The sequence below is a fragment of the Ceratotherium simum genome, chromosome X, assembly GCF_057802395.1.
Source record: "Ceratotherium simum simum isolate JZ-2026a chromosome X, ASM5780239v1, whole genome shotgun sequence".
Classification (NCBI taxonomy): domain Eukaryota; kingdom Metazoa; phylum Chordata; class Mammalia; order Perissodactyla; family Rhinocerotidae; genus Ceratotherium; species Ceratotherium simum.
In genome coordinates, this window is record NC_141940.1 from 115,266,067 (window position 1) to 115,291,955 (window position 25,889).

General features: G+C 48.4%; 1 protein-coding gene across 2 annotated transcripts in view; it reads left to right on the forward strand.

Moving 5' to 3' along the window:
• Window positions 1-20,827, forward strand: part of RAI2 (retinoic acid induced 2) — a 60,741-nt gene extending 39,914 nt beyond the window's left edge. For both annotated transcript variants that reach the window (XM_004435166.2, XM_004435167.2), the window contains exon 2: window positions 18,856-20,827. In XM_004435166.2, the coding sequence (XP_004435223.1) occupies window positions 18,880-20,469 (1,590 nt within the window). In that variant the 5' untranslated portion in view covers window positions 18,856-18,879 and the 3' untranslated portion in view covers window positions 20,470-20,827. The remainder of the gene's footprint in view (window positions 1-18,855) is intronic.
• The last annotated feature ends 5,062 nt before the right edge of the window (window positions 20,828-25,889 follow it).

Sequence of the window (25,889 nt, forward strand, 5' to 3'; positions counted from 1 at the left end):
GGGGTAGACTAAAGAACTGATGGACTAGAATAGAAAGTCCAGAAAAAGACCCACATGATGTTGAGTTGAGTGATGCCTTCATGAGAGTTTATTTTGTTATTTTAAATTTTATAATATTAAGAATGAAACAAACAGTTTTTAAAATAAAACAAAAAATAGTAAGCCAGGCCTAGAACAGTGTCATGGACCGAAGATTATGACTATACAAATTCTGTGCACATGAGGTCCAAAAATTAAGAAATGAATGCTAATTGGGCTGGAGGGGACCCCTACTCCAGCTGAGAGATTGGCATCGATGCCCAGAAAAGACCTTTGGAGTCCAGACATGATTCTCTGCTGAGCGTTTCCGGAATGTCAGGCAGTTTCTACCTCACCGGCAGTAGGCGTTATTTCCTGCATTTCACAGGCAAGGAAACTGCAGCTCAGAGAGGCTGAGTCACTTTCCCAAGGCCACACAGTTCTGAAGAGGCAGAGCAGGGTCTGTGGCAGGCCTGATTGGCAAGCTCATGCCTGTGCCAGTACGTGCTCAAGTCTCCCTGGGCTGTTTGAGGGCTGAACACGGTTAATGGGCGGGACTGCTGCAGCCTCTTCCTAGGGAAATGGAAGATTCCTCTCCACCATGCAGAACAGGAGAACTTTGCCCTTAAGGAACTTCCAACTTCCCTTCAGCCAGGGCTTTTCTCGGTGCCCCACCCCAGAGACCCACGAGGAGGTCTCAGCAGCAGCACTTGGAAGCCTCTCCCGCAGGGCCCCTCAGTTGGGCAGCAAAGACCAACACGTTTTGGCTCTTGCTCGCCTTAATACTCCCTCCCCTTTCCCAAACACAAAAATATTGGCATTTCCTGGAAAGTGGTTTTGGCTCAAAGCCTGATAGCTCTCCCACACCCTTGGGCCAGCTTTCCTTGAGGCCTCTGTTCTTTTATTTCATTGAGCGTTTGTTTGGGGGCTGAGCATTTGTTTGCTGCCTCCTTCGTTTGTACCTGATGTAAAGGGCCCCTGGCAGGTGCCCTGGGGGGTGCCCAGGCCTCCTGCCACCAGCAGCCTCTGTTCCATCTCCCCTCCCTCCACTACGCTCAGAATTGGTCAAAACTCTCAATGCATGCACACAGAACCACTTTGGGTGTTTTTTTCTTTTTTGCAGTTTGATAGTATTTTCAATGTCTTTTTTCTTAAATCGAGGGATAATTAATATAAAATCAAATGATTCTTAAGTGGTCAGATGGATCGGTTTTGACAATTGTGTGCACCTGTGTAACCACCACCTGAAATAGGCTATAAAACAGTCCCATCACCCCAGACAAGTCCTTTCTCCTCCCCCTTCCCTGAGCAACTGCTTTCTGATTTCTATCATTATATATTTTTTGGCCTGTTTTTGGATTTTGCGTCAAAGAATTCTTATAGCATGTACACTTTTGTATCCGGCTTCTTTCGCTCAACACAGTGTTTTCAAGACTCATCTATGTCGTTGTGTGTGGCAGGAGTTCACTGCTTTTTATTGCTGAGTAGAAGTCCACTGTGTGGCTGTTGCACAGTGTGTTTATCCATTCACCTGTTGACAGACATTTGGGTTGTTTCCAGTTTGTGGCTTTTATGACCAGGCTGCTGTGAACATCTGTGTACAAGTCTTTTTGTGAATATATGTTTTCATTTCTCTTGGGAGGATATCTAGGAGTGGAATTGCGGAGCCAGGGGGTGGGCAGTTCTTTAACTTCAGGGGAACGTGCCAGACGGTTCTCCAAAGTGGCTGTACCATTTTACCAGCAGTGGACGAGTGTTCCAGTTGCTCCATAGGCTCATCAACTTTTGGTGTTACAGTCTTTTTTATTTTAGTTGTTCTAATGGATGTGATATGATCCTTTAGTTTTTTTTTTATTTTAAAGGACATTTTTAAGAATTTTCAAGCATGTCAGTCAATGCCAACTCAGACACTGAAAAGCTCCTGTGGGAGGGGAAGCCAAGTGTTACATTTTTCTGGACGGGAGGTTTCTGCTCATCATCCCTGTCCCTGAACCGGAGTCTTTCCAGCCCCGAGGGCTGTCTGTGGGCTGCCGCAGGGCAAGCTCAAGGCCAGAGCCCCAGAGGGGCGAGGCAGGGCAGGAGAAGGAGGCAGGCAAGAGAGTCTGAGTGGAGAGGGGAGGGGCTCCTGCACGGGAGCTCAGAATCACGCTGTGACAGCCGGAGGAGCAGTCTCAGGGCGACTTGTGCAGCACACACACAGACAATGAGAATCGAACACGTGAGCAGCCAGCAGGCACAGACCAGTTCATAAGCCTGTGCTAGGGAGCCCCAGCCGGCTGTCCTTCCAGCTGCTGTGACCACACACGGTATGAAAGCTCCACTCAACGCAGATATGACAACATTTCCCAGGCAGAATTTGCTTACCTACTAGTTGGCATAGATGACAGAAATCCTCCAAAACCAGTTGCCAGGCATGGGACTACTTTGGTGGCAAGCATCAGAGCCATCCCTGGGGGTGCTAGCTATGGGCTTTCCTGGATTCTCCAACCCTATGCACACAAGGGTGAGGACAGCCTCTAAACTATTTTAGCTAATCTATATATCTTGAATATCGCTAATTTTAGCCATTTCTTATAGTCATCAAGCCGCTCATTTCACCACCAAAAGAATATTTCTGATATTCCCTGTGCTCTGTAGCCAAGCCTTAAGTATTGATAGAGAGGAAGAGATAACTAGAACGTGGGAGCAGCCTGGGGATGGGGCCTGCCTGATTAGAACTTCAGCTGACCCGCCTCCTCCCCGCCAGGGTGTGTATGCTTCATGGCAACGCCGGATGACTGGGTGAGGGCTTCACCTAAGTCACGGACAGGAGATGTCCCACTGGAGGTGGTGGTGCCCCTACTGTGTAGAAAGTGTTCTCGTCAGTTCACTCCGATGTGGCAATGAGCCAGAGTCTTTAGACGGATCAGTATTTTGGAGAGGAACCCAGAAAGGGGGCACTAATGTTGAACACAAGGCGAGAGCTTGCTAGAGGTGAAACTTCAGTGTTCAGTGGAGGGGGAGGATACTTTTGAATGAGCAGTCTTTGCCTAGAAAATCAATTATGTAGGGCATCAAGGGAAGGCTGGCCCCAGACCCTTGGCCATAGGTGGTGAGCTCCCCGTAAGGAAAATCCGCAGGGACCTTTCCTATAAAGAATCCGGTGTGCTGGGGAAAGGGCAGAGATCCCAGGCCTCCCTGCTCTGCAAACCAGCAAAACATCAAATGGCACAAAGAGAGAAGGGATGTTGTGGTCCTAGCAGTTTCCTCTGGCCAGATGCCAGGCGCGCCAGCTTCCAGGGTCTGTTTGCCCTGCTGCTTCTCCGTCCCACACCCCTTCCCACTCACACCCACAAGGGCCGCCTGCGGGTCTCTAGGGAGGAAGGCTGCTGAAGGGCCTGCCTCTTCCTGCTCTCTGAAGGCAGCACCACTCCCCCTGCCCTCTCCCAACCCTGCCAGCCCTATGAATGCCAATGAAATGGACTCTTTCAGTGGATATTTATGCAGTAACCAAGCACAAAATGGCCCCAAACCCATGTTAATAAATCGATTCAAGTCTGGAAGAACAGCCGAGAGTGTCAGTGCTTTTGGTGCAGAAAAGTTAGCACATGGAAGCTCAGAATTGGGCTCTGGGCACTTGGGCTGCTCCTGCAGTTCTGGTTTGCAGCTAGTGGGCTTCACTGTGCTCTGAGGCTGCAAGTCAGTCTGTTCCTAGCACTCCTTGTGCACGGACTGGGTACCAGGAAGCACTGTGTCAGTTAAGGTAATGGTAGCTGCTATTATCAACAAATCAAACGTGTATCATGGCTGAAACACAATAGAAGATTATTTCACACACACATAAAGCCCCAGATGGCTGTTCCTGATGGCAGGTGGCCCTCCTCCAAGCCGTGATTCAGGCATGCAGGCCCTTCCATCTCATGGCTCAGCTATCTTCATCAGGTGGCTTCTGAGAGGTCCCTGTGCATCAAGCTGAGGGAAGGAGAAAGAGATTGGAGCATCATGTATGGAAGGTTTGTAGGAGCCAGGCCTGGAAGTGGCACCTATCACTTGCATCCACATTCTGTTGGCTAGAATTCAGCCACATAGCCACACCTAACTGCAAGGGAGGCTGGGAAATGTAGTCCAAGCAGAAAAGGAAATGAGTATGATGAACAGCCAGCCAGTCAGCCACAGATGAAATTTATTCCTGGGAAGGATAGGAATGAACCCCTGCCTGGGATTCCATTGAGATGTAGAAGGAGAGGGTTGTGCTTCAAAACGAAATGGAAGCTCCCATGTCCTTCAGGAGCCAGGACTGACTGGCTGCAGTGGCAGTGGTGGAGGGGGGAGCTCAGGGCTGATCAGAGGCGAGAAGACACTTTCCCCTTCTCTCTCCCTTCCTGACCTTCCCCACCTCTACCTGCCCCCCACACATGGTGCCAGGAACCTTTGCCTTCTCTTTCCCCCTTCTCTCCCAGACCTGCCTTCCCTGCACTGAATGTTGTTCGCGTTCTGGAAAGCTCTGTCCCTCCCTCACGTCAAAACAACCATTCTCTGGGGATTCACAACTCAGTTCCTGGAAAAAAAAAAAAGCAAACCAATTCACACCAAGGTGGTACCCATCTGCTGGGGTTTCTGAGAAACTGAGATGAGAAAATGAATGTAAAATATCTAGCAGGGTGCCTGGCACATAATAAGTAAATGCTTAGTAAATAGTTTATTATCATCATCCTGTGAGTGTGTGTGTGAGAAAGAAAGAGAGAAGAAGGAGCTAGCAAAGCCCTGCAAATTAATCTACTTTCTCTTTTCCTCCCAACCTAACTACTGAATCATGGCCTCCTGTTCAACAGGGCTGTGAAAACATCGAAATTGTGTTGGTTGAGTTGGCAATCCTCTGGGGCACAAGGTGCATTGCTGAGGGGCAACTTTTAACACCCTTTGGAGGAGCCAGCCACCCCTCTGATGTTCACAGCACCCTCTCTCTCCCTCCAGCCCTCACCAGTCCTGGGCTCCAGCCACCGAGCCTGCTGGCCTCACCCCACACCTTTCCTCTTGTGCCTTTCCACCTGTGCTTCTGGAAACGCACTCCCACCTTCCTTCCACCATCTCCTCTGCTGAAATCCTCCTCATGTGGCAAGGCCCAGTTCACACGTCACCTTTGGGAATAAAAGTTTGATGACTGCAACTCAGAGGTGGAGCAGGTGAGAACAAAGTTGAATTGATAGAATTCTGGTTTGAGTGTTAGAAGGACGACAGTTGACCTCATTCCTACTCGCCCACTGTGGGGTGTGTGTATGTAAACACATGCATTCCAGAAGAACTCTTCCCCAAAAGACACTAGGAAATAACACCTATAATCTTCATTGTCAGCTAGCCAGATGTTACCCAACAGATTCTTCCTTCCCCCATCCCAACCTTGCATTGTTTATGTTTTATTAGTTGTAACCACGATTCTTGCTTTAAGACAAATATAGTGAATTTATAGGACTTCAAAACTCACCAACCCTAAGATTCTGCAGAATGTGTTGTTCTGCTCTTGAGAGAGCTCACCTACAGGTAGAGGGGTGCTTCTGACAAAACAGAATTCCAGAAAGAAGCCTCCCTGTTTAAAAGATGAGCACTCTCTGCCCTCTTCTTGCATTATCTGCATACTTCTCGGGTTGAGGTTATTATTATTATTATTTTTAGGCAGTATGCAGCTGATGATGTGAAGTGGCATTTGTTTATTTATTGATTTTTGGTCCCTGAGTGGGAACACAAGATCACAAGAAGAGAAGCTCCCTCTGTGACTCATCCCAGGAACATCTTGCATTCCAGCCAGCACAAATAAGATTAAAAGAACTTTCTCGAGGGCCCCAGTTATATTCTAGCAAAGGAACATGTTAGCCAAACTGACTATCTCTGGACCATTTTGCTTTTGGAAAGAGCCATCTCTGGCTTCCTTGTGTGCCTGGCATTTTACGAGATCTCAAGGCATGGTGCTTGTGGTTCCTCTGTGGCTTGGAGATTGTTATCGTAACAGAGTATCTTCTTCACAGGGGTCATAGAAAGTGCCACCCATTGGGGAAACACCTGGTCATGGTGGCCTGAATTGGTGACATTTGGGTCTTCATATAATAAGCACTGGAACTTTCGAAGGCATGGCTTGTGTAGCAGACGTGGTTGGTGCCCCGCCCCCATGAGCCCTCAGACTGGCCTCTATGTCCCAAAGGCTGCTGACTGAAAACACCTGTGACTTTCCCTGAGGACTTGTGTTTGTTCACAGGAGCACACTAGGCCCGCAGGCTGGGCTAGCTGGAGGAGCCTAGGAATTAACACATCATCCAGGGGCAGCCCTTGATTTGTGATGGATGGGGGTTGACCTGTGGTGGATGGGGGTTGGTGAACGATCGCCCCAACTCCGAGGCATGTGTTCTCCACTGTCTCCCAGCATCCCCCAGTGGAACTGAGGCCCAGTTGCCTGCAGTGGTAACTTACTTGATGAATTGGCTTTCTTCCTTTCCCTCTCTCACTGCTTCACTCCTCTACTGGTATTTTCTGGCGTCTTCTCACAAATAAACTACTTTCACTCAAATCAGTCTGTTTGTGGGGGAACCCAAACTAAGAGAACTAACCAGTTGGGTTCACCAAAAACCAACAGCCTCCCTACTCCACCACCCTCATCATGTCCGCCATCATTGGTGATGATCATTAAGTTTCCATTGTGGCTGTAGCGCTGCAGTAGCGTGTTGTATGTCAGGGTGTGGTCCTTTGAGAGCCCCTAACTTCTGCATAGAAACCTGGTAAGACAGAAACCAGAGTTTCAGGAAGTAGCCAGTTCAGTAACAGGGCCCTGTACCATGAAGTAAGGACAACTCCAGACACTGCTCAAATCTCTGGACCCGGGAGGGACATACTCATGTGGTTCCTGGTGGGTGAACAATAAGTGTTTATTGATTGAGTCTATAAAGGAATGAAGAATTGACTCGCATTCACTTCCTCTCTTAGCTCTGAGTGCTTAAATGTTGAGGCCATGTCCTACCCCTGCCCCCCTACACCCACCTCAAGTGCCTTTTAATGGAGCCAGCAAACTTGGTCATAGTTGTAGGCTCTTGTCTCTATGGAGAGATTTAAAGATAGGTAGGAAGGTCGCTCCCCATGATTGGTGTCTGAAATCCCTCAATCAGAGTCTCATTTCTTTGTCTATAGCTTTATCACTGACTGAATTATATTTATTATGCCAATAAAGGAAACAATTCTTGAACTTATCAGTCATAGACCTCAGTGAGAATGAGTTCATCAGCTTCTTTCGGGAAACCCAATTTTGACAGAGGAAACCCAATTCTGACTGCCCACGGAGGGGTGAGGAGTAGGCAAAAATGAAGATCAGGCACCAAAAGAAGATAAATCTATGTTTTTTTCTAGGACTGACAGCACAGCCAAGGCACAGGTGAATGTACTTGGTGGTTTTAAAAGCACGGGAGAAGCTTTCTCCAAATTTGGGTCGCCTTCCTTATGTACCTCTAGTACTGGTGAATAATTTCTTATTTTCCCCATGTCCTCATTCCACTGAGAAGCTCCAGGCCCACCTCTCCCTCCACCATACTGCTCAGCAACCAAGCTGTTGTAGGTCAACAGCATCCCCTTGTGGCCAGCTGAATAACACTCATCGAATGCTTTTCTCACAGCTTTCTTCAGTTTCTCTTTTTTATTTCTTCCCGCTGAGAACCTCTCTCATTTGGACCTACACATACTTTTTAATCTTCTCCCCACCTCCTTCCTTCAACTCTTGCCCAGTTGTCTCAGAAAATCCCTCTGCTTTCTGTCTCCCTCTTGTCCTTACCCTCTTCCTCTCCTCTTCCATCCCTCCCTTGTTTTTGCTCCTCTGGTGAGTGATAAAATGACCCCAATCCCTCTGATAAGCAGGAGAGGAGAGCTACTTAGGCCCTTGTATCAAGGAGAAGGAAAACTGTAGGATCTGAAGTGAAATTATGCATCGGAGCCAATCAGTGGTAACTTCAGAACCTTCCAGATGCTCATGAGTCCATATTCAAGATCTTAAAGGCTCTGGCCACCTCTTCTTTCTCCCCCAGCCTTTCAGCCTGAATGAGAAATAGATTTTTGTGTTTATTTAATTGTTTTCCCATTGTCTTTCATTTCCAATAGTGCAACCCCGCTGTTTTCTATTTTCACTGCAGTGTTCACTATTTCAGCTATGTTGGGGGTTAAGTGAGTTTTTGTGGAAACCTCGTCATCAAGTGTCACATTAATTCTATGGTACCTGCCTTCCCAGTTCCTAGCAGCTGATTTTAAATGAACCTTTGAACAAACAGGGTTTTAACCTGGGAACTGAATGTACAAACCCATTGGGAGCATTTGTTATGCTGCTTAAGATGCTCAGAGGAAATACGGGCAGTGGATCTGATAATGATGACAGTGACGCCAGTGACAAGATGACAACAATGACGATAAGGATGATGATATATTAACGATGAGTATGACAATGAGAATGATGATGATGAAGATGAAGACAATGATAATGACAATGGTGACAATGATGGTGGTGATAGCCATGTTTTATTGAGCACTTCCTATGTGCTGGGCTCTGTGCCAAGTACTTTACATAGATTATTTCCTTTAATTATTACAACCACCTTAGGTCTTTTTTAAATCCCCATTTTGCACAGAGGGAAACTGAGGCTTAGAACTAACTTGCCCAAAGTCACACAGCTAGCAAAGTTAGGCAAAGCTGAAATTTGAACCCAGGCCTGTCTGAGTTCAAAGCTGGTACTTCTGACCACTCTCACGAGGGGCCTGGTGCCCCAGGTGAGACTGGCACTGTTTCCATGCCAGTGGTTGGTGAGGGGCTTACATGCATTAGAAGAAAGGGAAAATCTGAACTCTAGTCCTTTGTACTTTACAAATCTACACCCCTTTCTTCCAGTGACCCCTTAGAGGGTCTATTTCTGGCACACTAGTCTCTGGAAAATGTCCTGCTAATGACACGGGATTATAAACAGTCCTTTTCCCAGAACAAAAATGTAACCTTTGTATCTCAATCTAATTAGAAGTATTTTCTCTTCCAGAGGCAGGTTTTTTCCCCCCTCTTTGTTCCATATTTAAGAGGTTTCTTTATTGCCAGAAAAATCTCCAAAAACCATAGCTTTTAAAGATGACAGACTCTGGCCTGAGACCTTAAACGTGACCTGTGCTCCTGCACAAGATGGCCGCTCTGACATCAGTGCCCGAGGATGTTTGGGGTTCTGTGTGTCCAGCTGAAGGCTGTGTAGTCTCGGCCAAATGCAGGGACAGACACTGGCTCTCACAGTCCACTGTCCAGGTAAGTGACCCTGCCACCAGCAGCAGTTCTCTGTGATTTCCTCCTGCGATTCTGAGGTGTGCCTCTCACATTCCACTGAGGTTTGCCAAGACTTGAGGAGGGCACTTCCTTCCTCTTCATTTCAGGGGCAGCCCTCTCTGGAAAATGAGCACTTCTTCTCTCCCTTAGAGAGGTCTTTGCACTAACATCTCTTCCCACTGCTGTCTAGGGACTGGCATTCTTTCTTTAGAAACTTACTCCTTTACCTCTGCAAGAAACGTGGGCCTTGAAGGAGCCCTGTTAGAAACATGTAAGCCGGGGAGAATATCGGTTGGTTAATACTTTGGGAATTGAGCCGAAAGAAGGCAACGAGCTTATGGAGAAAACAGCACCAGGGTGGAGAAATAGGAAATGCATGCCTGGCACACAGTAGGTGCTCAGATAGTTTTTGAAAGAATAACTAAATGAATAGACATGAACCTAGTTCCCTATTCCAGCCCCGTACCCAGGCCTGCACGGCCCAAGGGCCACCATAGGTCCTTTGTGGGCAGGCTAGAGGTAATCAGAAGTATGAAACGAGATTGTAAATGCAAAAACGTCTGACACTCTCCACCTGAGCAAGAAAGGAGGCAGGGTAACCCCATGATGCCCTCCCCAGCCAGCCTCCCAGATCCCTTTTGTGCTCTGGGGGAACCCAGCGAAGGCCACCCATGATAGAAAACCAGGCCTGTGAGCTGTTGGCTGTAGTCATGAAGTTTTCCCTGAAGTCTTCGGATTTGTCCAGCTTTACTATTTCTCTTTTCAACCAGCTGTTTACTTAGCAAGGCCCAGCCCCAGCCTGAGACCCTGCAGAGACCCCAGAGTAGGTACGTTTGATATATAGTGGGTTCTTTGCCAGTGCTCTGACGTCTTCAACCCACAGACATGGCCCTGCTATGGGAAGTCGAGTCCCAAGAGAGCCAAAGCAGGATCTGACTGAAGCTGAAGAGGTCTTCTTACCTTCTCCCTTCCTTTCAGCCTTCACTTCTCCCCTGGCCTGGTTTAAAGATGAACCAGAACTCTCGGAAGAACCTGCCTTGTTTCTCCAACCTCTCCCTCGTCACCACTTCTGGTCCCTCCCTCCAAGCTGCACCCCTCACCCCCTCCCATGGCCTTTGGAGTTGGGGGGAGTAGAGTCTTCTCAGTGGTTGTGGGAGTGGCCCCAGGAAACCTCCCCCCAGTTCTGCCCCTCCCTCCACCCCTTTGTACACTTTGCTTCTTCCTGCCAATTCTCCTTGAATGCCCACTCTTTGCCATCCTTCACGGCCCACAGCAGTTCCTAGAAGGCCAGGTTTAGCTCCTTCCCAGCAGGCACCACTCACTCATGGGAGGCCTGAGTTAACTTTCCACCCCACTGTGGGAGTGGGGCAGTACCCCCTGTTACAGAAGAGGAAACTGAGTCCCAGGGACATAAAATGACTTTCCTACAGTCATGAAAAGCTCGTGTCTGTGTGTCTTGAATCTCATCTCTTACTTCTATTTCAATCACTTGTCTATTAGGGATCACAGACTCAAGGGTTTATTTCATCTTTTTTATCAAGCTCCTCACTCATCAAACTCGATTTGACATTTTGATGGTTGAATCAGACCATCCTGCGTACTTTGGTGTTTGGTGCTGGTTACAATAGAGATGTAGCAAGGGACCCCTTAGACTCAAGTGAAATTTGAAACCAAAGCAATGAGCAAGGGAAGGAGCCCAGGTCTGGGAGTCAGTGCACTCTACAACCTCTGAGCCTCGCTCAGCCTCTGAACCTCAGCTTCCTGCTCTGCAAAATAGGAGGGGTGAACTGAGCCAGTGACCCCAAGACTTGTTCAAGCAGGGGGACCCTGGAAGTCTCACTGGGCCTTGAGAGCTTCATCTCTCCTGCTGAGTCACAACTTTTTCATTCTTGAACTCCTGTTAGAAAAAAAAATTTGAACACCCCTCAACACACACACACACACACATGCACACACACACACAGATATATTATTAAATTATATATGTCTTCCTGTATTTATTTATTACATATGCTATAAAATAGAAAAATGGGAATAAAAAGGATGAGATGATAAACTGAACATAAATCAGTTTTATGGCACCCCGGGGGATGACCTGACCCTGCTGCCTGGAAAGACCTTGGAGTACCCTGGTGTCAATGGCCAGTTTATGATGCTCAGGCCCACCACTTCCTCTGCCTGACTCGGCCACCTCTTCCCTTTTGCACCAATATCACATCAAAGCTAAGGTTCGCACTGTGTCCTCTCTGGTAGAACTTCCCCACAGCCACTGCCCATCTTCACGAAGGTGAGACTCAGTCATAAACTGCATGGCCACCACTGTTTTAATAAATTAAGTAACATGTTGGGGAACTCATTTGCAAAGCTAACCTGGGTGGTCGTATTCCTTTTGGAGGGCTGTTTAGATCTCTGGATGTAAAAGGCAATCGGCCATAAGATGGGCGACTATTTTGTGTAGTCTCCGTGTTTTAACCAATTTGGGAATACATTCATGTGGCAGTTATGTTCACAGCTTCAGTAGAAAGGCCCTGGGCTGATGTTTAAAGCTCAGAAAATTTAATCACTGGGGCAAGTAATTGACAATTATTACATCCTATGAGAGGAGCAAAACCATTTTTTACCCAGTTATAATTACTTCTTAGATATTTAGTGCATATCAGGTCCTGAATGGTGAAACCATATCCACGTTGCATTAAAGGACGAAAATTATGCTTTGCTCATTTAACTCATAGTAAGTGGCTGGTGATTTTTATACAGACTTAGGTCAATCATTGAAGGTGTAGTTGAAGTACTGGATCAAAAGCAGAAAATTGACGCAGAATAGGGTGCGATTGGAAGGGGGGCAGGATTCTCAGTGGAGGTCTCTGGGAAATCAGCCTTTCAAGGAGAGACATCTCGTCTTTTCCTGGGGGCAGGGGGGACATGGGGAGATGCTGTGAGGGCGGGGGAGAAGTTGAGGGAATTCACGGTTGATGGCTTTAGTCTTCTCTGCGAAGCGAGAGGCAAGATCAGCCACTAAGAAGAAGGTTGGCTGGCCAGCTGCCTTGTTCTCTAGCCTCTGGATTAAAGGTGCCCAACCTGACTACACATTAGAATCCCCTAGGGAATTTTTTAAAAATCCCAATGCCCCGGCTGCACCCCAGGCCAGTTAAATCAGAGTCTTGGTGGTGGGATCCAGGTATCAGTATTTCTTAAAGCTCCCAGGTGATTCTAATGTGCAGCCAAGTTTGAGAACCAGAGCTAAGCCAGGACTTGTCAGACTTTAATGTGCACGCAAATCACTGAGGAGCTTGTCGAGAGCAGATTCTGGTTCAGGAGGTCTGGGGTGGGGCCCGAGATTCTGCGTCTCTAGCAAGCTCCCAGGAGCTGCTGCTGCTCCAAGGACCCCACTTTGAGCCACAAGGACATAGACGACCCGATTTTGACCTGAAATAACTGATGACTGCCTACAGGCTTCATAAAAACCAAAGCTGTAGATATTTTACAGTTGGAAAACACATATCTTGAGAGAATTATCAGGATATATTTTTTTTAAATGGATGTTTTAGAGGAAGAATTTTATCTTGATAGAAAAATTGAGATGAGGCTTATTTCAGTGGAAGAGGAGAGAAGGTCATATCTGCATGCTGAAGGGGGGCGTCCCCAGGAGCAGGGCCAGGGCCCCAGCCTTTCCAGAACTCATGCATTGGGGTGGAGGCCTGAGGGGGAGACTTCGAAGCCGGTACTGGAGCGTCCAGGTCCTGGGGGTAGAATCTGCCCGATGTAGCCCAGATCACTAAGATGGTTTCCCTGGAGGCTGAGTTTGCTTTCCAGTACCCTCACTCAGGTAGCCCCAGGGTCCTCAGAGGGCCCCCAAGCAGGCAGGCGATGCGCCCTGGCTTGAGTTGCTATGAGGTAACCCCTGCCCACCATACTCAGGTACCCAATCCTAAAGCATTTGCTCAGGGGCGATTGGCACTGCAGACTGGGGGCCTGTGGTCGTCTTGATAGTTGTTTCTGTGGTAAAAATGCTCTCAATTCACAAGATAAAATCAAACCCCTCTCCAGAAAGCAATCTAGCCCTCTCAGAGGGGCTCCCAGCATGCCCCAGGGCTTTTGTCCAAATTCCCGGCTCAGAAACCAGCCTCTGTCTGAGGTGGTCTCAGGAACCCTGTCCTGGGTCAGTGTGGGCTTCACAGCCACATTCTGAACTTCCTTCAGTTTGAGTTCATGCAGGCTCTTCACCATGGGATCATGGGCCCCCATGGGATCATTTAGGATGTGGCTATGGGCATGAGGGGTGAGGGTATTAGATTATTTGTGTGTGTGTGTGTGTGTGTGTGTGTGTGTGTGTGTGTGACTTAGACAGTGTTAAATGCTCACAAGGAAATAGATAGACTCTAGGACCTAGAGAATAGTCTAAATTGTCTGAGTGGTCAAGTGTTTTCGTTTTTTAAATTAAGCCATAAATGAATCCTCATTATAAAAATGTCAATCTGTACAGAGGCCCATGGGGTGAAATGAATGCTTTGTGCAACGCTCTGGAAGCAGGAGACTTGAGAGACAGGCATGGCTTGTGGGGGGACCTGGTGGGGCTCAGATGTGGGCCCGTCACTGACTGACCGCTGGGAGTTGGGCCCCAGGTTGGCTTCTTCATGAACGTAACTCCTTATAAGGCAAGCAGCGCACATGCCACTTTGCTTTGGTTTTCTTTTTCTGGGTGTGTCAGAGGAAGACGGGAACCCAGGATGAATTCATTCCCACGTCACCCCCATGGGACCCTTCACTGTCCACAAAGTGCTTTAATGGCTACTGTCTCAGCAGAGTGTGCCACTGGCTGGTGAAGGTGGGTGGCTGCCATGTTCCCTCCACGGCGGCTGTGGGGCCTGACCCTCTGCTCTTTCCGCAGTGACAGCATGCTGAGCTCTGTAATAACTGGCCTTGGGCGAGTTTCAGTCAGCCTTTGTGTCAGTTTCCTCATCTGTAAAAAGGGTCAGGAAGAGGACAGAGATGTAAGCTTTAATGCCTATTCCAGCCTTGACATGCCATGATTCTGTAAAGGGTGGGCGTGTGACAAGAGGCTGGACATGACAATGCCAGGCTGAGGAAGGCCTAGATACTCATTCCTGCACTCTGTCATTCAGAAAGTGTTCACTGAGCACCTGCTAGTCACCAGGTACGGATATAAAGATGAGGCAGTGCGACAGCCCCTCCCTCCTGGAGAAACGAGCAAATAGGCAATCCCAGGATGGGGGAAGGTCAGGACTAGACAGGGACAAGTCAAGGTCCTGTGGGAGCTCAGTGAGGGAGTGGGGGAGATCTCAGAGGATGAGACCCCAAAGTCTGACAGATGAGCAGGAGTAGCTGGGTGAGGGCAGAGGCCGAGAGGGCTCCAGGCTGAGGGGCAGATCCTAGGGACAACCCACCTCTGGTACACTTAGATCTTTGTGACAGTTAGATGAGGGGTTCAGATAACAATTCTGTGCCCCCCAGGTTTCTGAGCCCGACTACTGCCCCACACAGACCCTCCCCACCTCCCCATCTGCCACGGGCCCTGAGGCTTTTCTCCAGAGTCTCCATCTAGCTCCTAGTCCTCCAGCCCCAGCAGCTGGCCAGGGGCCAAGAGAGTGAGGGTCTCCAGCGACCTGCAGATCCAGATTGCCCACTTCCCACCTGGCCACACTGCCTTCATTTACTGATCCCCGCCCATACCCCCAGTGATAATGGGTGCAGATGGAATGGATGGGTGACCTCATTTAAACCCATTTGCAAATGATGTTTTGAAAAACCCAAACAAAATGGTTCCCTGTCACCTCTGAAGAAATCACGCCCCCTCAACTTCAGCATTAGTTGGTGGCTCCTGTCACACTCCTTGATTTGAAGAAGTCTCCAGGCCCGTGCTAATTAGCAGGGAGGATGGGCCTCTGCCTTCTCTGCAGCCATTATCTGCTCTTGGCTCCTCCTCAGAGACCGAGACTTGCACTTTGAACCCTCATCTCATGAGCTGGTTGTTATTCTCAGGGCGTCGCTGGGGCTTCCAGCACTGGCTCCTGTAGCAGATGCCCACTCTGTCCACACTGGGCTCACTCAGGGCCCCTAGCTGCTGACCCAGAGCTAGGATGCCTGCTGGCAGGGTGAATGACAAGGGCAGGCTGGTGTTGCCCCAGGCCGGCATGGTACCTGGTGGGAAGCCAGTACTCAGTCCATGGTGGAAGAAATGCAAGCCTCATCTCAGCGGGCCAGTGGCTCCCTAGGGAAGGGACTGGGGGTGCTCACAGGGCCTACGTTGGCCGAGTAGTCACGCAGGTCCAAAGCTGTCATGTGGGAAGGGGTGGAAGTGAGATTTTGGCCCGGGGCTTCCTTTCTTTCCCCTTTGCCCCGGCCCCTGTTCCCAGAGACTTGAGGCCCCAACAGGGGATCTGAGGGCCTCCCTATAACTCATGGGTGCTCAGGTGCCCTCCCACCCGTGTGACGTCCATCTCAGGAAGACTGAGGCTGAGAGGGTAGAGGCCTGCTAGCCCTCTGGTAACAGAACCATAACTGCTTTGGGCTGCACCCCCCAAAGATAGGAACGCTCGCGACCCTTCAGCTCCTTCCCCGGTGAGAGGGATAGAGGAGGGCACTGGTGGAGAAAAGAGAATGAGCCAACAGTTCCCTGATTTTCTGGAAAGGACCTGGCCACTACTTTGAAGAACTCTTATGCTCGAGTGCTGTCTCTTGCACAGCTCTGCAGGCACATGCGCTCAGCGTTGAAGGGGAGGCTGTGGAGACGGCTCTTGCCAAGAAACAAAATGCATGGAGGAGTGTGGTCCTCCCAGCTCCCACAGGGAGGCAGAGCCTGGGGTTGACCCTGACCTCTAACCAGCCTCAGTGTACCCTTAAGCTAATTATTTAATCTTCCTCTGGAATCAGTGTTCTCATAAGTAAAATGGGCATAATTATAGGACCCCTCTCGTAGGTTTGTTCTGAGGATTAAATGAGGCAATGGATGGAAAGTTCTTAGCATGCTCAGCAGAGGGTCTGGCCCATAGCAAATGATCAGTGGGTTTTAGCTCCAGCCATCTGTGAGAGGACCAGGGACCTGTGGGAGGCACCCCACCCTGGCAGGGTCCCCTCCTCACACTCTGAGCAGGAAGGTTCTGGGCGAGTAGCAGGCCCAGAACCAGGGCCAGAAAGGGAGAGGAGAGAGGTTTCCAGGAAGAGATGAGAGCTGGCACCTGGCTCATGTGCCAGGAGCAAGGGGAGAGGCATTGAGAAGTTTGCCTTCTCTCCCTTGCGGGGGGGGGGGGGGTGAGGGAGGCAGAGAGGGAATGAGGCTGTCACCTGGAAGTGTGGATAGGTGTAGCCCGTTATGAGAAAGCAGTCTCACTGCTGGATAATCCTAAACCCACAGGAAGCCCGAAGATGGCACAGAACATGTCTTGACTTCTCCCAGTGAGTTGCTTCGCAGGCCACCAGAAGCCACCTCAGATGGGTGGCCGTAGGTGCCTTCTCTGACCGTTGCTGTCCTTGTCCTCACCAGCCCCACTCCAGCTTCCCTTCAGCCTTTTCTCACCCCTCCCTCACAGTTCTGGCCACTGTGAGGGACAGGGCAGACCCTTCTGGAGGAGGCCTTAGGTTTCCAGGGCCTTCACAGAGCTGCAAGCAAGTGGCCAACAAAGCTTTGTCCTATTGACATTGATGCCTCTCCTGGCATAACTTTGATGCCTTATCATGCTGGCAAATCTCTGTCTGATCAAAGATCTGTGCCCCCCACTAGATTATAATCCCCATGACAGCAGGAACCTTGTCTGTGTGGCTCATGACACACAGCAAAGTGCTGGCATGCAGGAGGCATTCAGCAAATTAATTGGTTGGATGAGTGAATGAATGCATGCATGCAAGAATGAATGAATGGTGTATTGAAGGCATGGTGTTTTCTGGGCTGAATCAGAGAGCACTCCTCTCAGGAAAAACCAGGCCCTTCAGTTGGGGCCAGCCCCCTCAGCTTCCCTGGGGGCAGGTTGCCTCTCTACTCTGCCCCAAGGTTATTATGGGCCAGCATGCTGGGTCACCTCGTGGTTTCCAGAGGGCACCCTGCCCCTAGGGAGCCAGGCTCTGGAGCGCTCCCTCAGGGGCACCGCAGTGCGCCCTGTCAAGGGTGCCGCCCACTAGTCCTTCTCCACGAAGTTGTTTACACAGCATCCTTCCCCTTGCCCTCTCCTCCTCCTGCTCCAGAGAAACTCCTTGTTCTTTGCATTTGACACGTTTTGATTGTCTAGAAATATCACAGAATTGTTCATTTGTTAAAGCTGCCTTCCTGTAGTGAGACCTCGTTTTTTTATTTCTAATCCTACCATGTGCTGGGCCCCTTCCTTTACTTGTTTGGAGGTTGTGTTGGTAATTTGAGGGTGAGGAGAGGAGGACAAGATGACCACAGGACTAAAGTCTAGGCAGCTCAGACAGGTGAGGTCAAGAATTGGAGTTGCCTAAGGCCTGCCCAGCGAGACTGAGGATTATTGAATTATTATTGAGCCCAACCAGACTCCAGAGCTGCACAGATCCCTGAGTTAGACATGGTGCCTGCCTTCTCCATGGTAACGAGGCTAAATATGGACGTGTTTCCATGGAGAGCCATATCGCAGCTGCAGCCCTGCTTCCTCCAGGAAGCACCCGTGTTGGGTTCCTTTGGCCTCTCAGGAGGCAGCCAGAGGTGCCACGGACGTCAAGAAAGCGTATCTTGATGCTTTCCAACCTTTGAGGATGCTTGTTTCCAACAAGTGTTCCATTTCTCCACCCCTAGAATCATCAACATCCTCTCTTCTTGACAGCTAGAAGTTAGGAGAGGTCACGGGTCAGACACATGAGCTGATTGGGGAAAGGGACACTGGACCTGATGAGCATTCATGCAAGTTATCCCAACTTTGCCTTGCTCTGCAGAGTGGATTTTCCTATTCTTGGGAGGAAAGGGGATGTCATTGGTTGGAGGGAGACAGTGAGAAAACTGTAATGACCCTCGTGTAAATGCACTGCTGTTCCTCTCATCAAGCCTCTTCTGAAAGAATTACTGCTACAAAGAGTTTTTTAAATGCTTTCCATAATTGGGATGGCCCCCTTCCATTTTTATGGAATATTCTAATGTGACAGGGTTTTACTTTTTTCTTAAAGGAAAGTAAGTCTTTGCTGCCTGTTTGAATTTGAACAAGTCAAAACTCCACATATCTTAACTGTCTGATATAGCAATGTGGAATGAAACTTTGTTTTTGTTGAAGGCTAAACATATAAGCTGAGTATTAGGCTTAAAAATACTCTGTTTAACCTCACTTGGCTATTTAGTCATTACATCATCTGTGTTTATAGCTTAATCGTCTGTTAAATTGGGGCTCTCCACGCACAGCTGATCACATGGGTGTGTTCGTATATATTAGGAAATATCTATAACACATATGTATACATAGAGAGATGGGTGTGCTCCCTGGTGAACTAAGATATGGAAACTTTTAAAAGATGTGGAGAGAGCTCTGAAGGTCATTATAAATAGTCTCAGAAGGAAGATTCATATTGTGTGTTCTGTGTTGCAGGCCGAGTGGCATCGGAGCCGAGTGATGGACGATCTGCAGTCTCAGAACCTCTCCATGGACATGACCGACTCCTCTCCTGCCCTGGCCAATAACAGACTGGAGAATGGCATGGCCCAGCTGATCACCACTGAGGCCTGGAACATCAATTCCACCGACCTGGTAAAGAAGGCCCTAGTGACCGTGCCGGCCCCATCCATCCTGAACCCCCCAGCGGAGTCCCAGAGTGGCATGGCTCTGAAGGTGGCGGCCACCGTGCTGCAGCCCCTGTGCCTCGGGGAGAGCCCAGTGGTGATGCCCATTCACATGCAGGTGGAGGGAAGCTCCGCACCCGAGCTCAACCCTAACGGCAATGCCACCTACGTCATGACCACGCAGGGCCCCGTGCAGCTGCCCGTGGTGCTGGAACAGCACGTCTTCCAGCACCTCAACTCCCCTCTGGTCCTGCCGCAGGAGGCCCCATGCTCCTCCAGTGCCATCCACAACAACCTCTTCCAGGGAGCCGAGGACCCCGAGGCCCAGCCCCAGCTCCTGGACCTGCGGATCCCTAGCCAGCCTCAGGAGCCCACGTTGCCATTTGAAGCTGTGCTCCAGAATTTGTTTCCCTCCCAGGGTGCTCTCGGCCCCCCACCCTGTCAGCCTCCTCCTGGATATGCCCCTGTGCCCCCCCAGCCCTTTAACTCCCCCTTGTCCCCCCTGGTCCCGCCGGCCACCCTCTTGGTGCCCTACCCTGTGATCGTCCCCTTGCCTGTTCCGGTTCCCATTCCCATCCCCATCCCGGTGCCTCAGAGTTCTGAATCCAAGTTCAGCCCCAGCTTCCCCAAGCCACCATCATCCTTTGGCCTGCACCCCTTTAAAGGCACCCAGACCCCTCTGGAGAAGGAGGAACTGAAGCCCTTCGACATCCTCCAGCCGAGGGAGTACTTCCAGCTCAGCCGCCACACAGTCATCAAGATGGGGAGTGAGAACGAGGCCCTGGATCTCTCCATGAAGTCGGTACCCTGGCTCAAGACTGGCGAAGTCAGTCCCCCGATCTGCCAGGAAGATGCAGCCCTAGACCTGTCGCTGGCAGCCCACCGGAAATCCGAGCCTCCCGCCGAGACACTTTATGACAGCAGTGGGTCAGTGGACAGCCTGGGTCATGCCGTGATGGAGAAACTTCCCAGCGGCATGGAAATGCCCTTTGCCCCTGCCACGCCCCATGAGGCCACAGCCATGATGGATAGCCACATCAGCAGCAGTGATGCCGCCGAGCCGCTCAGCCAGGCCAGCCAGCCCAGCAGCGAGGTCAAGGCTGAAAATAACATTGAGATTGTGAGCGAGTCCCAGGCGGCCAAGGTGATCGTCTCGGTGGAAGACGCCGTGCCTACCATCTTCTGTGGCAAGATCAAAGGCCTCTCGGGCGTGTCCACCAAGAACTTCTCCTTCAAAAGAGAAGACTCCGTGCTTCAGGGCTATGACATCAACAGCCAAGGAGAAGATGCCATGGGAAACATGGAGTCCCTTAGGAAACCTGTCAAACACCGGAGCATAAAGTTAAAGAAAGTGACCTCCCAGGAAATACACATGCTCCCAATCAAAAAACAACGGCTTGCCACCTTTTTTCCAAGAAAGTAAATAATGGCTTTTTAAAATTTTTATGATTATAATATGGGGAAAGGTGCATTGGTTTTATAAAAAGGCATTTAAAACAAATTATCTTTGTTAATTATTTGGGGGAGTAGTTGGGAAGCGGGAAGGTGAATTGGCTCTAAAGCCCTGTAAGCTAGTATCATTTTCTTTTTTAATTTTTGACTTTTCACAAATGAATAAATAAGAGCAACCTATTTTTCAAGCAGATTGCACATTTTTTGCAGCTTTAATGGAATATTGGGTGAATCAGAGGGGTAAAAAAGCTATTTTCATTGCCACAAAGTGCTTTGATGATGTAATACCTAATAAAGGGTAGGATGAATATTTCACAATAAATGTTTGTTTGCACTAATTGGTTGCAGTATTCTATCATTTAAAAAATTTGCATTCCTTAACTGGCATGGTTTGGCCAAAACTGTTGCTTGTAAAGCTCTGCAAGTTATCTGAGTTTAGAGACCTAAGCTCTTAGGGGATATTGGGCAAAGAAGAACTATATTGGCCCATGCCCCGCAAAAAAGAGGATTAGGAGTATGGATGACCTTGACCTAGTCGCTTTCCCTCTAGGCCTCAGTTTCTTCATTTGTAAAAATGTGGCAAAGAGAGGGGGTGGGGAGGTGAATTTCAAGTACCTGAGGCCCCTTCCAGTTCAGAGACCCTGCGTGTGTAGAATTCTGTCTGAACCTTACATAGACTAAAACAGACAAATATCTCTAAAAGGAAAAATTATCTGCTTCCTCCCCGCCCCCTCCCAGAATTTAGCTGGAAAGGACGTTCTTTTCAAGGGCAATAAAGCATTGTTCTGAATGACTGAAAGTCTTGCAAGACAAAGGAATGACCGAAGGCCGCTCAGAATAAGAAGAAAGTCCATTACCAGTGGATTAGGAGATGTCTCATAAATATCCCCAGCCCTGGATACAGATATCTGGGAATGGCGTAGAGGAGGGAAGAGAAAGTCATTCCTTGTTAATTTAGCCTAGTAATTCTCGACTGGGGGTGATCGTGCCCTGCGGGGAACATCTGGCAATGCCTGGAGACACTTGTGGTTGTCACAGCTGGGGGATTGGGTGCTACTGGCATTTGGTGGGTAGAGACCCAGGATATTGCTAAATGTCCCACAATGCACAGGCCAGCCCCCACAACGGAGAGTGATCGGGCCCAAATGTCAGCAGTGCCGAGGCTGAGAGCCCCTGGTTACGCCATCTCTTGATGGATGGAAGCAGTGCAGCTGGCAGGAGAGACAGTGCATTGCTCTTCTCTGACAGCATAAAGCCACCCACACAAATGAGGAACTGTGAGTGTACATTTAAAATAGACCTGCTAGGTGGCACATTGCACTTGTGTTTGAAACTGCGCTGGTGAGAGACTGCTGATGGCATGCCTGCTTTTAAACTTAAAGCTCTTTCTTTCACTTCTTGCAATTAGTATGTATCCAGCTGTTCTTGTGAACACGAGCAGGAGGAAAAGCAGTTGGGAGACTGTTCTTTTATTACCAGGCCCTCCGTGGCTAGGGTTACAGTTTTAGCTGGTCCTGTACCATACACCCAGAATAGATTTTCTTTCTCCTGCTCCTTTCCTGTGTTGTTAAAATTTCTTTTTCAAAGTGTGACACAATGGTAAATAAGCAAATAGCTGCTCCTCATCAGGCTAACTAGTCCCGTCCTACGGCACCAGCCACACTCCATCCTTTCAGCCTCTACATGGTGGAGCCTTTTTCCATTTTTACTCCCCCTGTGGGTTTCTGGCCACCTTTCCTGAGCATAACATGTGTATTCTAGTTTCAAATACAACAAACACAAATGTGCCTAGGGACTAGCATTTCCCATTCACCTGATGTCTCTTCTTACCATGTTTGTGGCTGTTTCTGCTGCCCCTGCAGTGCTAGGCAGCCTTTCTACACCAGCCAGCAGGGGCCCTGTCTTCACAACGTACTGGGAAGAGCTGCTGCTTACCTGGCTTTGAGGGAATAGAATTCTCAGTTTGCCCTTTAGAACCAAGTGCTTACAGCTGAGTGACATATAGGTAGAAAGGAAGGCTTTTGGAGCCTGTAATTACATTATAAACCTCAAGCCATGAATTTCTCTTTGTTGTATCTGGAAATGCCCTTTTCTCTTCAGATGTCAGCTCTGGTTAGGTGAGAAATGTTGGCTCCACAGCCAACCCCGGGTATTGAGCCAGCGTGGGCTATTTCCCAACCCTAGTAAGGATTCCTGCAACAGGCCTCCCCACCCCCAGTCATGCCCTTTCGGGGGCCTTGCCATCATCACTGGGGGATTTGGGGAGAGGCTGTTGTGGTGGGGACTAGCTGTAGTGTTGGGAGACTTGCCCACTGAGATCTGTGAAGGCTGCATGCACACGGTGTTGTGTTGGGACCAGAGTTGTACTACTGGGACAGTGACACTCTCTGCCTGCCCCCTTGTCCAGCCTTTGATGGAAACTAGAATCTACTTGGCTTCATGCAGGCCAGGGAATCAGGAGAGGGCAAAGGTCTTGTTGCTGTGGCCAGAGTGAGCCTAGGGTTCCCGTAGTTCATTCCACGCTCCCTCCCCAGTTAGAAGTTTGCAGCCTTTCACACAAACCTTAAGTAAGAACCATCAGGCTGGAACCATGGTTCCTGCTCTGAGCTGTGGGATCACCACAGGGCTCACAGAGTGGCCTACTGGCAAACTCTCAGGTCCCATCATTTTTCTGCTTGATTGAGACAGCTGTGGTCACTCTTAGTTCCCCACCCCTCACAACTGTCTCCAGCTAACCCACTTTCAGTTTCAGCCACGCAGGATTCCATCAGGGTTATTCTCATGGCTTAATTTCCCATCTCTTCTAAAAAAAAACGTTTGGGCCAACTAGCCTAAAGAACAGCATTTCAGAGTCTTTTAGGAAATAGGATTAGTCCCCAGGAATGTTGATATTTGCTCAGACTTGTCAAGATGGCTTCAGCTGGCCTCAGTTCAGAAATGATAAAAAATTGGAACAAGTTACAAAGATTCATATTTGGAGGTAGTGATCCTCCTGGTAAAGTAACAACTAGTTGATCTAGAGGAAAAAAGAAAGATTCAAAGAGGATAGTTACCATCCTAACTTGACAGTGAGTAGAAAATTTTAAAGTGAGGCCAAAGATTTGTTTAGATTCAGAGGCAAAACTCTCACACTTGAAGCATGAAAAAATATGTCTGCAATGATGAAAACTCCAAACAAAAGGGAGGAAGGGAGGGAGGGAGGGAGGAAGGAAGGAAGGAAGGAAGGAAGGAAGGAAGGAAGGAAGGAAGGAAGGAAGGAAGGAAGGGAGGGAGGGAGGGAGGGAGGGAGGGAGGGAGGGAGGAAGGAAGAAAAAAAGGGGAAAAGAAAAAGGTAACCAGTTTCTGAGACAGTACGTCAATATAGTCATTATCTTCATAAATAGCATAATTAATAAAACAGAGCAGGAAAGGATTTAGATTCCATTTTACAAGTGAGGAAATTGAGGCTCAAGAGAGCTTTCTGCTTTCAGTTTTTAAGCATCAATAACTCAGAAATATGTGCTTTGCGATGATTCTTAAATATTGGGTTTGAGGCCCAATGAACCCATAGGAATTTGGATTCTTTGGGGGCAAAAACCAGTATGAATTAGTGAAGAGTCTGAAATACAGATTTTTTTTCAATTATTTTCAAGACCATTTCAGTTAACTGGAACGCCCAGAGGACTTGGCACAATGGTAAAGGGGAGATTTCAAGCTGAAGCGTGGTGATGCCAAGCCTCTAAAAGCCACACTCAAAAGCTGCGAACTTTAACAGCAGGGAGAAAAGCGTTAGAGCTCAGTCTGGCCGACTTTACTCCTCATTAAATAAAAAAGGCAATTTTCCAGAACAGCTCACTACCACCAGGTCAAATAACTGACCTCCCACATCAGTGAAACAAAATAGGGTGTATTTGAGGTCCTTAGGGTACCATTTTAATAAATGGATATTTAATTTTAATTAACATATCGGTTGATTTTATAGTAAGTAGTATGTATGAGTGCTTGAAAGAACTAGTTCCTAAACAGTGCAAATAATCCATCTGTAACTGTTATTAGACCTCTAAGCAAAATGAGATTTTAGCTCTGCCCTGCTGAAATTACGAACAAGTGCAAGTTAAAGGAGATGGACTGTTGAGGTTTACTGTATTAACCCAACTTGTAGGTTATTTTCCATCCAACTGTATTCTATATATACACTCAAATAAGAGTGTAGGCTCACTCTGCTGATAAAGATGATAAAGGTCACCTGGAAACTGTCCTCTCTCTGCTAAATAATTTTTTAAATCTAAGGTTTGATAAGTCAGTCAATTAGTAAGAATGTAATGAACCCCTTTACATAGATAGCGTCACACTGTCAGTCCTGAATGGTATTGGGAATTCTGTTTTATTTATAATCACTTCAAATAAGGACCTTGAAGAGTTTTTTTCATTGCAGAAGTTTTCATTAGGACACATTTCAAGCCATATTAAGAAGCACCACAATGAACAGAGGAAATTCTTTGAGGGCAGGGACTGACTCTCATTTCTTTATCTCAAGGTTTCTCCACCTCAGCACTACTGATATTTGGGACTGGATGACTCTCTGTTGTAGGGCACTGTCCTGTGCATTGTAGGATGTTTAGCAGCATCTCTGGTCTCTACTCATGAGATGCCAGTAGCACCCTTCCCCCGCCCCAATTGCGACAATAAAAATGTCTCCAGATATTGCCAGGAGTCCCCTGGGGTGCAAAGTCACCCCTGGTTGAGAAGCACTGCTTTATCTCTAGGGTCTGTCTTATACCTGGCCCATGGCAGGAACTTAAAAATTCTTTGAAGAATGAATTTAATCAGGAAACAATCAGGAAGAAAGATCTGTAGCTGTGGTCTCTGGTACCCCACTCATATTTTCTGGTTTACTACTACAAGTCTGATCTGACCAGAAAACTATTATTTGGAACTTCCATTCATCCATCCGAAGGGCCATCACTCATCCAGCATGTAACAGGGCCCTCTAGAAGCTTCTCCATATTAAACGGGGTTCAGTAGGATTATTCCACCTCACAGAAAGGGCAGGCGGCTCAGCCAGTTCTGAGGGGATGCCTCATCATTTTACCAACACCATGAAACTGGAAGCACCCATTATTCCACACTCACCTTGTGATGAGTGACTGTGCATCAGTCTTATTTCCAAGGGCAGCATAACCCAGCAATTTACAAACATTGCCAGGAAGTTGGGGTGTTTTTTTTTCCCCTCGTGTTTTACCTAAATCCTTCTTGTTGTAATCGAGCCCAGTTTTTTGTTTGTCCTTAATGGAAACAAAGACCAAATCTCTTTTCAGTAGTTCCCTATTTAAACACCAGATCTTTTTGCAGCCTCCTTCCCTTGGACTCGAGAGTCCTGTCTCCTCTTGTGCTCTGAGCTCCTGCTTTATA